The sequence below is a fragment of the Salmo salar genome, chromosome 02, assembly GCF_965601325.2.
Source record: "Salmo salar chromosome 02, fSalSal1, whole genome shotgun sequence".
NCBI lineage: Eukaryota > Metazoa > Chordata > Actinopteri > Salmoniformes > Salmonidae > Salmo > Salmo salar.
The window spans coordinates 95484954-95499117 of record NC_138292.1 but is presented as its reverse complement, the minus strand read 5'-3'; the positions used below and the strand labels follow the sequence as shown (position 1 = coordinate 95499117).

At 41.1% G+C, this 14164-nt stretch overlaps 1 protein-coding gene across 1 annotated transcript in view; it reads right to left on the bottom strand.

Annotated features, from left to right (window-relative positions):
* Positions 1-2663: 2663 nt before the first annotated feature.
* The window catches only part of LOC145863586 (uncharacterized), a 30664-nt gene continuing 19163 nt past the window's right edge, over positions 2664-14164 (bottom strand). The window contains exon 2 of the mRNA XM_082968344.1: positions 2664-5429. Within this exon, the coding sequence (XP_082824470.1) occupies positions 4693-5429 (737 nt within the window). The 3' untranslated portion in view covers positions 2664-4692. The remainder of the gene's footprint in view (positions 5430-14164) is intronic.

Sequence of the window (14164 nt, the reverse complement as noted above, 5' to 3'; positions counted from 1 at the left end):
GATCCCAGATAGCATTGACCATTGTGCATTATTCTGTCTCTTTTACATAGCAGGTGATGGGTTCTGACTTCTGAACTTGAAAATATTAAATATCCTTATTATGTGAAATTGAATGAAACAATAATGTATGTTGATGCTAATATGATGTACAATATTCCATCATGTTTCTATATGATAACAATAGCGTAAAATATTGAATATACAATTTTTTTTTAACAGTTTCACAAATTCATTTTAATTAACTTAATCATTATGATTCAACATCAGTTCACCGTCTCACCTCATACTGTATTGGAGCAGCAGCAGCTGACTGCCCAGTTCAACATCAGTTCACCGTCTCACCTCATACTGTATTGGAGCAGCAGCAGCTGACTGCCCAGTTCAACATCAGTTCACCGTCTCACCTCATACTGTATTGGAGCAGCAGCAGCTGACTTGATCGTTGATGCTAATCATCATGTTTGAATCTGAGAGTAAATAGAGCCGACTACACTCTAAAAATGAAGGGTTCAACTGGAGTTGTTCTCAGATCCCCTAAGAACCGTAGGGTTCTTGGTCAATGTAAAACAGCCCCAAAAGGTTCTTCAAAGAACTTGTTAGAAGGTGGGTTCATCGAGGAACCTCCGTTGTTGCTGGACTTCTTCCGGGAACTTCGCAATTACAACTGAAAACGATGGTGACAAGTTTGGATGCGACAACAGTTAAAAAGGTTAAGTTGGGTTGATGTTTGGCTCTGAATATGTCTCGAAATAATGTATTATAATAATATAACATACTAATAATGAATAACGAAGACAATGATAGTTTTCTGTGAATATCTTCCATAACGTTACTATAGTTAATGAACGTAAATATTAGAAAGCCGGGTTTGACCGTCGGCGTTGTATGAGATACAGTACAGTACCGTTAGCTAGCTAGCTAACGTTATGTCCTAACTAGGCACAACTAGGTTTGGATTACTTCCTAAACCATATTCTTTCCCATATATTGTATATCGTTTCCATAAAGACAATATGGCTTTACACTCATTAACGTAAGTTTCCAATCTAGAGCAGTTCTCACTTTTGTGATAATGAACGAGCTAACGTTAGCTTCGTTAACTAACTAACTAACTAAACTCCCCCCCAACTCCTCTCATACCAGGAAGAACCCCCCCCCCATTTCAAATGTAGATTTACATGTATTTGAAATGTAGTACCCGGACGGAGAAAATCCAATAAGCGTTTTATAGTTACATTGTTAGGGTAACTTACCCTAAAGTGGACACACTCCCATCAGTTTCTGAGACAACTGCTCAGACTTTGTAGACAGTTTAATAATGCTTAACCCTCATCTTTATCAAATGATCCATTAAAGATACCAACTCAAAACCTACGTTCGTCTACATATGGGTTGTTTAAATTGTATCTAATTATATTCCCAGTATTACTTCATCAAATCTCTAGTAATCGATTATACACACATACAATTCATCATATTTTCATATATTCACAGAATCCATATAAAACGTAAGAAATTCTCAGGTACTCACAACAACCATTCCATTTGCTTTTTCAAGGACTCTCCAAACATACTCCCAGCAGAACAAAAAATAAACTTTTGTTTCCCGGACAATGACCATGGGATCCTCAACGGTTCTCTAACCTCCCAGAGACCACGGCAAAATCAAGCCTCCCAGGAACTATAGACCTTCCGCTGCTTTCTAAAATATCATCCCGCTTATTATCCACATTTCAATCATCTGATTCAGCATATTTCTATGTTACTATCCAAACATCAGATTAAGACTCATTTCCACAACTCTCATATCAGTCACACAACTCTCATATCACAGTCACACAACTCTCATATCACAGTCACACAACTCTCATATCACAGTCACACAACTCTCATATCACAGTCACACAACTCTCATACCACAGTCACACAACTCTCATATCACAGTCACACAACTCTCATATCACAGTCACACAACTCTCATATCACAGTCACACAATGCTATTCCCAAACATACCTAATCAATTAGTTGTTTTTCAACAATATTTTAACCTGCAGGAATATTTTCACATTTATCTAATGGTTAGTTCCTAGGATAATGAAACTCATACATTTACATCTTTCAATACTTCTAAAATGGGGTCCAGGTTTAAAATAATTCCAGGTGCACCGTACCATCTTATTCTATATCACAAATGGTCTTAACTAGTAAACACAGATTCTAGTTTTCATCCAGTTCACACAGATAGCTGACTCAGCCTCAGAGCCTCCTGACTGGGCCCTGTTTACACCTCCACACAGGAATACACACTCAGAGCCTCCTGACTGGGCCCTGTTTACACCTCCACACAGGAATACACACTCAGAGCCTACGAGGCTTTTCTAAAAACTCCACTTTGCGTGTTTCACTCACCTCTTTTTTTAAAACTACGTTCGAGATGTGGTATCCACTCGGCTCGCTGCCTCTCAGATCAAAGGTGGGTCCATTTGTTCTGTTCCCGAAGTGTGGTCTCCCTGAGATCCTAAGTTAGAGGGATCCCTGGCGCACCATTTACCCAGGTCGTCAGGAGCGGTCACCAAGTGAAGATTCACATCCCCATCGTCAAATGTGGTGAATTTCTTTAATATTAATTGAGACAAACTTATCACACAAGTCAGAGTTATTCTTAAACTAAATCTTTATTCACTTATAAGGCAGCAGGTCAATACAACACACATATAAAGTCAATCAATTGGGTGCCCTATGATAATGATGGCTGGTCGAACAATCACCCCCAGATGATTCGTTGAGAGCCCCGAGACAAAAGTACAAAGGTCTTTTACAGCCAAGATACACCCCTTTCAATCTACATGACGAACAATAGATGTATAGAACGGGTCACAAGGTTAACATTTGTATGAAAGATACTTATAATTCTCAGCAGACAGTATCTGCTGTAAAAACAGTACTCTTTGTGTAGAGACCAGGGTCTGGCCCTGAGGTCATCTCTCCCTGGTCCCATATAGAACAGAAACATTAACTCATGTTCTGGAATGCAGTCTCTTTAGGTTTTATCACCCAAAAGACATTGTAAATCTCCTGTCAGTGTTTTCTCCCAGAGGCCCATCCTCAGTAGAACACACAGACACAATAGTTCTAAGAACCCTCTATTCTGTTACATAAAACAACCATTTGATGCAATAAAAGTATTATAACATAATCTTGCAGTTTTGCTCTCAGTGTCCACTGGAAGTTGACTAGTAACAACAACTGGGACCTAAAAGACACCCACCATGAGACCCACTAAATCTGCCCAAGAAGAGGAAAACAAAAGAAAAACCCTTCTAGCTTCTAGAACTCTCATCCCCTTGGAACGAGCCCAAACAAAACTCATCTCCAATACGGAAAAACGTGCAGTCAAAATAAATGGCAACGGACTGGCTAAATGCAAAACACAAAACTTTTTGACTGCCCACCCTTGAGACAATCAGCAACCAAGTTGACCTTACCACGGACATGTCTGATTTCAAGAGGAAACTCCGGCAATATCCGTAGTAACTTTCCACCTCACTGCGGAGCTTCTCTCTCTTTTCAGGGTTCACTAGATAGGCATGTTGTTGGATCGGGGCCCAGTCCCCAATGTCATGCTCTAGTACATTTGGGTTGGCACATCTGAGAATGATTCCTGATATTCTAAAAGCAGGATAACAATGTCAATATAATTGTACCCAAAAATTGTCAGTTGGTTACATAAATAATTATGATTACTAAATCTGATCATGAAATGTAAATATGAAATATTTGGTTGCATAGTCTTATTTTCGAAGTCTTTTCAATTACATGTTGCTAGATGGGATATCCCCGATGTCAAAACACAGTTTTAACGTGTCCAAATCAATAACCAATATGCAGAAACAGTTTGTGATAAATTGAAAACCTAAACATAACATGTGCTATATACACAAACATCTGCCACAATAATCATATTACTTGTATTTTTTAAAACAAGCTCCTTATAAACTGCACAAGCACCAAAACAGCTGTTGTTTTGATAAGTAGCAATAAATCACTGATATCGATTAGGGGGGAAATCAGGTTGTACGTGATGTTGAAACTAACAACTAAAAAAACACATGGAAATGGGAGATATCTTTTACCTCACTGGTTAGAGGACAACCTGCAGAAGACAGTCAGCTACATTTTGGAGTGATGCATTTAAATGTAGGGGTCGCTAAACAAAGGAACACAACACTTATTCATCGATATCATGCTAAAATCATTTGTTTGACAGGAGGGAGATGAAGTTGCAAGTCCTGTTAAAATGAACAGCTCAAAAACCACACGGAATCTGGGAATAATGTGTACATCCCTGGTTAGAGGACAACTTGTAGAAAGCTGCTAGATACATTTTGAAGTGTTGCATTTTGATTCAAGTGGGTCGCCAACGTGGTAAGTGTAACACAACTCTTTTTTTGTTAAATCACATAAATAGTAACTCTTCCATTTCAGAGCCTGGATTTTCCCTCTGAGGCTAATATCCATATCATGCTGAAATCAATAGAACGGGACAAACGTTTAGGGTTCTACATTGTGACATCACTAAAATACTCCTACTACAATGTTAAAACATTCTACATTGTGACATTATTTCATTGATATCATGAAACAACTCCTTCATGTATTTTCTGATGTTTGATCAGAGATCTTTAATCAGATTATCTCTGGTCACAGCTATAAGATTTCTCTCCTGTGTGTGTTCTCTGGTGTATAGTCAGCTGGCTAGATGAAACAAAACTCTTCCCACATTGATCACAGTTATAAGGTTTCTCTCCTGTGTGTGTTCTCTGGTGTGATACCAGATGGCCAGATCGACCAAAACTCTTCGCACATTGATCACAGTTATAAGGTTTCTCTCCTGTGTGTGTTCTCTGGTGTACAGTCAGAGAGCTAGATATAGTAAAACTCTTCCCACATTGATCACAGTTATAAGGTTTTTCTCCTGTGTGTGTTCTCTGGTGTACAGTCAGAGAGCTAGATATAGTAAAACTCTTCCCACATTGATCACAGCTATAAGGTTTCTCTCCTGTGTGTATTCTCTGGTGCACTCTCAGAGTTTCAGATTGACTAAAACTCGTCCCACATTGATCACAGATATAAGGTTTCTCTCCTGTGTGTGTTCTCTGGTGTGATACCAGATGGCAAGATTGACCAAAACTCTTCCCACATTGATCACAGCTGTAAGATCTCTCTCCTGTGTGTGTTCTCTGATGCATTTTAATGCCTGATGAGGTGAATCTCTTCCCACACTCAGAGCAGCAGTGAGTTCTCTTCCCTGTGCATCTCTGCAGGTGTTTCTTGAGGTGTTCTGATCTGGAGAGACTCTTCTCTGCCTCGTCAGCATCACGAGGTTGTTGAGGCTCCCCAGAGGATCCACGATAGTCACGTATCTCTCCTGTGTGAACAACAAAGACAGACAGATTATTAAAGGCCCACAACAGCAGAAATCCACTGTAAAAGGTGATGCCAACAGCGTAGCCATGATGTTGTACAACAATTGACATCTGTAATGAATGTAATGATTACTTGACATTTGTCTTAAAATGAGCAAGAATAGTCATATTTTGTCTTGTTTTCACATTAGTAGTAACATCGATGATTGTAGGCTAGAAATAAATTATTACAGTTGTTGAAAACTCTAAGCAGTGTGCCAGACGACTTTGGTCTCCAATATAGGCCCCTTTCTGTGTTTGCTAAAATTGCGGCATGAGGGTGATGCACATGCAATTTGGTTGTAGAAACTCCTCCCCACTAATGAGGAAACCGATATTTAAGTCATTTAGCAGACGCTCTTATCCAGAACGACTTACAAATTATGGATGTACTATATCTGGTAATGAGGAAACCACTAGTTATGGATGTAGTATATTTGGTAATGAGGAAACCACTAGTTATGGATGTAGTATATCTGGTAATGAGGAAACCACTAGTTATGGATGTAGTATATCTGGTAATGAGGAAACCACTAGTTATAGATGTAGTATATCTGGTAATGAGGAAACCACTAGTTATAGATGTAGTATATCTGGTAATGAGGAAACCACTAGTTATGGATGTAGTATATCTGGTAATGAGGAAACCACTAGTTATGGATGTAGTATATCTGGTAATGAGGAAACCACTAGTTATGAATGTAGTATATCTGGTAATGAGGAAACCACTAGTTATGGATGTAGTATATCTGCCTGGAGCAAAAATGGTGAGCAAAGATTTTAGTTTTTCACAATGTATTCTGAATGTGAATGGGGGAAAACTCAGGGGAGTAACCTCCATTTCCAGGTTGATGATGAGTTCATTTCACACTACTTTGGATTATAATTGTAAGGCTCATTTGAATCTCCTGCTTAATATGTTTGCGTTATTGTCGCAAATCAACCGCTTTGTACTTAACACTTCAACCAGAAAAAATGCTCTTTGGCTTTTCCATCAAGGTGACAATGAGGGTTTGTACACTGCTTGTTTGCAAAATTGGCCCATAACTTCACCTAAAAACAAATATAGGAAAATAGCTCTGTGTTGTACAATAGCCTATCCATCAAGGAACAGTTCTCTACACATTATGACCAAAGTAGGAATGTTGGATCATTTATGAACATTTGAACATCTTGGCCATGTTCTGTTATAATCTCCACCCGGCACAGCCAGAAGAGGACTGGCCACCCCTCATAGCCTGGTTCCTCTCTAGGTTTATTTCTAGGGAGTTTTTCCTAGCCACCGTGCTTCTACACCTGCATTGCTTGCTGTTTGGGGTTTTAGGCTGGGTTTCTGTACAGCACTTTGAGATATCAGCTGATGTAAGAAGGGCTACATAAAAACATTTGATTTGAAATTTGATTTAACAACAACATAGACCTACTGTAGGACCCATAACTTCAACTAACAACAACATAGACCTACTGTAGGACCCATAACATTTACATTTTACATTTTTGGTCATTTAGCAGACGCTCTTATCCAGAGCGACTTACAGTAGTGAATGCATACATTTCATACATTTTTTTTTTTTTTCCTGTGCTGGCCCCCCGTGGGAATCGAACCCACAACCCTGGCGTTGCAAACACCATGCTCTACCAACTGAGCTACAGGGAAGGCTAACATCACCAAACAACAACATAGACCTACTGTAGTACCCATAACTTCACCTAACAACATAGATCTACTGTAGGACCCATAACTTCACCTAACAACAACATAGACCTACTGTAGGACCCATAACTTCACCTAACAACAACATAGACCTACTGTAGGACCCATAACGTCACCTAAGACTATATATAATTTAATATTTCAGGTGAAACAAGGAAACTAAAATGTCTTTGTCATGACATTTCATAACCTGATCACCAGATAATTTTGTGAATAATCCCACTAGGCTACTCTTTAATGTGTTGTCATTCTAAATGTCCTGAATAAAGGAAAATAGCTCTGTGTGTTGTACAATAGCCTATCCATCAAGGAACAGTTCTCTACACATTATGACCAAAGTAGGAATGTTGGATCCAACATGGAGCACGGCATAACTGTCTTTACCAGAGTAATGAATGAAGAAGCACTTTGGTAAAAATGTTTATTTCACCTTTATTTAACCAGGGAGTCAATAAAGTTCAGATTTTATTTATTTATTTAGGTAGGCCAGTTGAGAACAAGTTCTCATTTATGACTGCGACCTGGCCAAGATAAAGCAAAGCAGTGCGACAAAAACACAACAACACGTGGGATAAACAAAAGTAGTCAATAACAATAGAAAAATCTATATACAGTGTGTGCAAATGGAGTAAGCAGGTAAGGCAATAAATAGGCCATAGTAGTGAAGTAATTACAATTTAGCAAATTAACACTGGAGAGATAGATGTGCAGATGATGTGCAAGTAGAAATACTGGTGTGCAAAAGAGCAAAAATATAAATAAAAACAATATGGGGATATGGTAGGTAGTTGGATGGGCTATTTACAGATGGGCTATGTACAGCTGCAGTGATCGGTAAGCTGCTCAGATAGCTGATGTTTAAAGTTAGTGAGGGAAATATAAGTCTCCAGCTTCAGCAATTTTTGCAATTCGTTCCAGTCACTGGCAGCAGAGAACTGGAAGGAAAGGCGGCCAAAGGAGGTGTTGGCTTTGGGGATGACCAGTGAGATATACCTGCTGGAGCACGTGCTATGGGTGGGGGTTGCTATGGTGACCAGTGAGCTGAGATAAGGTGGAGCTTTTACTAGCAAAGACATATAGATGACCTGGAGCAAATGGGTTTGGCGACGAATATGTAGCGAGGTTCAGCCGACGAGAGCATACAGGTCGCAGTGGTGGGTGGTATATGGGGTTTTGGTGACAAAACGGATGGCACTGTGATAGACTTTATCCAGTTTGCTGAGTAGTGTTGGAAGCTATTTTGTAAATGACATCGCCGAAGTCGAGGATCGGTAGGATAGTCAGTTTTAGGAGGGTATGTTTGGCGGCGTGAGTGAAGGAGGCTTTGTTCCTCTGAGGAGATGGGAGAACCTTCCAGAAGGACAACCATCTCTGCAGCACTCCACCAATCAGACCTTTATGGTAGAGTGGGCCAGACAGAAGCCACTCCTCAGTAAAAAACGGTGTTCTGCCCCTCCCAAAAGATAGAATTTGTAGATAATTGGCCATCTTTCTGGGACTCACCCACAAACAGGACCAAGCCTGGCCTGTTGAGGAGTGACGGTCTCCATCCTAGCTGGAAGGGTGCTCTCATCTTATCTACGAACATAGACAGGGCTCTAACTCCTCTAGCTCCATAATGAAATAGGGTGCAGGCCAGGCAGCAGGCTGTTAGCCAGCCTGCTAGTTTAGTGGAGTCTGCAACTAGCACAGTCAGTGTAGTCAGCTCAGCTTTCCCCATTGAGAGCGTGTCTGTGCCTCGATCTAGGTTGGGCAAAATTAAAGATGGCGGTGTTCGCTTTAGCAATCTCACTAGTATAAAGACCTCCTCCATTCCTGCCATTATTGAAAGAGATTGTGATACCTCACATCTCAAAATTGGGTTACTTAATGTTAGATCCCTCACTTCCAAGGCAGTTATAGTCAATGAACTAATCACTGATCATAATCTTGATGTGATTGGCCTGACTGAAACATGGCTTAAGCCTGATGAATTTACTGTGTTAAATGAGAACTCACCCCCTGGTTACACTAGTGACCATACCCCCCGTGCCTCCGGCAAAGGCGGAGGTGTTGCTAACATAAACAATGACGTTTTTGTCTTTTGAGCTTCTAGTCATGAAATCTATGCAGCCTACTCAATCACTTTTTACAGCTACTGTTTACAGGCCTCCTGGGCCATATGCAGTGTTCCTCACTGAGTTCCCTGAATTCCTATCGGATCTTGTAGTCATAGCAGATAATATTCAAATTTTTGGTGACTTTAACATTCACATGGAAAAGTCCACAGACCCACTCCAAAAGGCTTTCGGAGCCATCATCGACTCAGTGGGTTTTGTCCAACATGTCTCTGGACCTACTCACTGCCACAGTCATACTCTGGACCTAGTTTTGTCCCATGGAATAAATGTTGTGGATCTTAACGTTTTTCCTCATAATCCTGGATTATCGGACCACCATTTTATTGCGTTTGCAATTGCAACAAATAATCTGCTCAGACCCCAACCAAGGAGCATTAAAAGTCGTGCTATAAATTCTCAGACAACCCAAAGATTCCTTGATGCCCTTCCAGACTCCCTCTGCCTACCCAAGGACATCAGAGGACAAAAATCAGTTAACCACCTAACCGAGGAACTCAATTTAACCTTGCGCAATACCCTAGATACAGTTGCACCCCTAAAAACATCTGTCATAAGAAACTAGCTCCCTGATATACAGAAAATACACGAGCTCTGAAGCAAGCTTCCAGAAAATTGGAACGGAAATGGCGCCACACCAAACTGGAAGTCTTCCGACTAGCTTGGAAAGACAGTACCGTGCAGTATCGAAGAGCCCTCACTGCTGCTCGATCATCCTATTTCTCCAACTTAGGCTACTGAGGAAAATAAGAACAATCCGAAATTTCTTTTTGATACTGTCGCAAAGCTAACTAAAAAGCAGCATTCGCAAATGGAGGATGGCTTTCACTTCAGCAGTAATACATTTATGAACTTCTTTGAGGAAAAGATCATGATCATTAGAAAGGAAATTACGGACTCCTCTTTAAATCTGCTTATTCCTCCAAAGCTCCATTGTCCTGAGTCTGCACAACTCAGCCAGGACCTAGGATCAAGGGAGATACTAAAGTGTTTTAGTACTATATCTCTTGACACAATGATGAAAATAATCATGGCCTCTAAACCCTCAAGCTGCATACTGGACCCTATTCCAACTAAACTACTGAAAGAGCTGCTTCCTGTGCTTGGCCCTCCTATGTTGAACATAATAAACGGCTCTCTATCCACCGGATGTGTACCAAGCTCACTAAAAGCGGCAGTAATAAAGCCTCTCTTGAAAAAGCTGAATCTTGACCCAGAAATTATAAAAAAACTAAATCGGCCTATATCGAATCTTCCATTCCTCTCAAAAATTTTGGAAAAAGCTGTTGCGCAGCAACTCACTGCCTTCCTGAAGACAAACAATGTATACGAAACGCTTCAGTCTGGTTTTAGACCCCATCATAGCACTGAGACTGCACTTGTGAAGGTGGTAAATGACCTTTTAATGACGTCAGACCGAGGCTCTGCATCTGTCCTCGTGCTCCTAGATCTTAGTGCTGCTTTTGATACCATCGATCACCACATTCTTTTGGAGAGATTGGAAACCCAAATTGGTCTACATGGACAAGTTCTGGCCTGGTTTAGATCTTATCTGTCGGAAAGATATCAGTTTGTCTCTGTGAATGGTTTGTCCTCTGACAAATCAATTGTAAATTTCGGTGTTCCTCAAGGTTCCGTTTTAGGACCACTATTGTTTTCACTATATATTTTACCTCTTGGGGATGTCATTCGAAAACATAATGTTAAATTTCACTGCTATGCGGACGACACACAGCTGTACATTTCAATGAAACATGGTGAAGCCCCAAAAATGCCCTCGCTAGAAGCCTGTGTCTCAGACATAAGGAAGTGGATGGCTGCAAACTTTCTACTTTTAAACTCGGACAAAACAGAGATGCTTGTTCTAGGTCCCAAGAAACAAGGAGATCTTCTGTTGAATTTGACAATTAATCTGGATGGTTGTACAGTCATCTCAAATAAAACTGTGAAGGACCTCGGCGTTACTCTGGACCCTGATCTCTCTTTTGAAGAACATATCAAGACTGTTTCAAGGGCAGCTTTTTTCCATCTACGTAACATTGCAAAAATCAGAAACTTTCTGTCCAAAAATGATGCAGAAAAATTAATCCATGCTTTTGTTACTTCTAGGCTGGACTACTGCAATGCTCTACTTTCCGGCTACCCGGATAAAGCACTAAACAAACTTCAGTTAGTGCTAAATACGGCTGCTAGAATCCTGACTAGAAGCAAAAATTTTGATCATATTACTCCAGTGCTAGCCTCCCTACACTGGCTTCCTGTTAACCTGTTGGGGATAGGGGGCAGTATTTGCACGGCCGGATAAAAAACGTACCCTATTTAATCTGGTTACTACTCCTGCCCAGTAACTAGAATATGCATATAATTATTGGCTTTGGATAGAAACCACCCTAAAGTTTCTAAAACTGTTTGAATGGTGTCTGTGAGTATAACAGAACTCATATGGCAGGCAAAAACCTGAGAAGATTCCTTACAGGAAGTGGCCTGTCTGACCATTCCTTGAGCTTCTTGACTCTGTTTATTGAAGACTGAGGATCTTTGCTGTAACGTGACACTTCCTACAGCTCCCATAGGCTCTCAGAAGGCGGGAAAAAGCTGAATGATGTAATTCCAGCCCCAGGCTGAAACACATTAGCGCTTTTGGCAAGTGCTCTATCAGAGGACAATGGGCTGAGGCGCGTGCACGAGTCGACCCCATGTTTTTATTTTCTATCGTCTTTGAACCTAAACACAGATTCCCGGTCAGAATATTATCGCTTTTTTTACGAGAAAAATGGCATAAAAATTGATTTTAAACAGCGGTTGACATGCTTCGAAGTACGGTAATGGAATATTTTGACATTTTTTGTCACGAAATGCGTCGTGCGCGTAACCCTTATTTACCCTTTCGGATAGTGTCTTGAACGCACGAACAAAACGCTGCTATTTGGATATAACTATGGATTATTTGGGACCAAACCAACATTTGTTATTGAAGTAGAAGTCCTGGGAGTGCATTCTGACGAAGAACACCAAAGGTAATAACATTTTTCTTATAGTAAATCTGACTTTGGTGAGTGCTAAACTTGCTGGGTGTCTAAATAGCTAGCCCTGTGATGCCGGGCTATCTACTTAGAATATTGCAAAATGTGCTTTCACCAAAAAGCTATTTTAAAATCGGACATATCGAGTGCATAGAGGAGTTCTGTATCTATAATTCTTAAAATAATTGTTATGCTTTTTGTGAACGTTTATCGTGAGTAATATAGTAAATGTTTAGTAAATTCACCGGAAGTTTGCTTTGGGTATGCTAGTTCTGAACGTCACATGCTAATGTAAAAAGCTGGTTTTTGATATAAATATGAACTTGATTGAACAAAACATGCATGTATTGTATAACATAATGTCCTAGGTGTGCTGCATTTAGCTGTGGTTTGGGTTTATGTGACATTATATGCTAGCTTGAAAAATGGGTGTCTGATTATTTCTGGCTGGGTACTCTGCTGACATAATCTAATGTTTTGCTTTCGTTGTAAAGCCTTTTTGAAATCGGACAGTGTGGTTAGATTAACGAGAGTCTTGTCTTTAAAATGGTGTAAAATAGTCATATGTTTGAGAAATTGAAGTAATAGCATTTCTAAGGTATTTGAATAACGCGCCACAGGATTCCACTGGCTGTTACGTAGGTGGGACGATTTCGTCCCGCCGACCCTAGAGAGGTTAAGGCAAGGGCTGATTTCAAGGTTTTACTGCTAACCTACAAAGCATTACATGGGCTTGCTCCTACCTATCTTTCCGATTTGGTCCTGCCGTACATACCTACACGTACGCTACGGTCACAAGACGCAGGCCTCCTAATTGTCCCTAGAATTTCTAAGCAAACGGCTGGAGGTAGGGCTTTCTCCTATAGAGCTCCATTTTTATGGAATGGTCTGCCTACCCATATGAGAGACGCAGACTCAGTCTCAACCTTTAAGTCTTTACTGAAGACTTATCTCTTCAGTAGGTCCTATGATTAAGTATAGTCTGGCCCAGGAGTGTGAAGGTGAACGGAAAGGCTGGAGCAACAAACTGCCCTTGCTGTCTCTGCCTTGCCGATTCCCCTCTCTCCACTGGGATTCTCTGCCTCTAACCCTATTACAGGGGCTGAGTCACTGGCTTACTGGTGTTCTTCCATGCCGTCCATGGGAGGGGTGCGTCACTTGAGTGGGTTGAGTCACTGACGTGGTCTTCCTGTCTGGGTTGGCGCCCCCCCCTTGGGTTGTGCCGTGGCGGAGATCTTTGTGGGCTATACTCGGCCTTGTCTTAGGACGGTAAGTTGGTGGTTGGAGACATCCCTCTAGTGGTGTGGGGGCTGTGCTTTGGCAAAGTGGGTGGAGTTATATCCTGCCTGTTTGGCCCTGTCCGGGGGTATCATCGGATGGGGCCACAGTGTCTTCTGATCCCTCCTGTCTCAGCCTCCAGTATTTATGCTGCAGTAGTTTATGTGTCGGGGGGCTAGGGTCAGTCTGTTACATCTGGAGTATTTCTCTTGTCTTATCCAGTGTCCTGTGTGAATTTAAATATGCTCTCTCTAATTCTCTCTTTCTCTCGGAGGACCTGAGCCCTAGGACCATGCCTCAGGACTACCTGGCATGATGACTCCTTGCTGTCCCCAGTCCACCTGGCCGTGCTGCTGCTCCAGTTTCAACTGTTCTGCCTGCGGCTATGGAACCCTGACCTGTTCACCGGATGTGCTTGTTGCACACTCGACAACTACTATGATTATTATTATTTGACCATGCTGGTCATTTATGAACATTTTAACATCTTGACCATGTTCTGTTCTAATATCCACCCGGCACAGCCAGAAGAGGACTGGCCACCCCTCATAGCCTGGTTCCTCTCT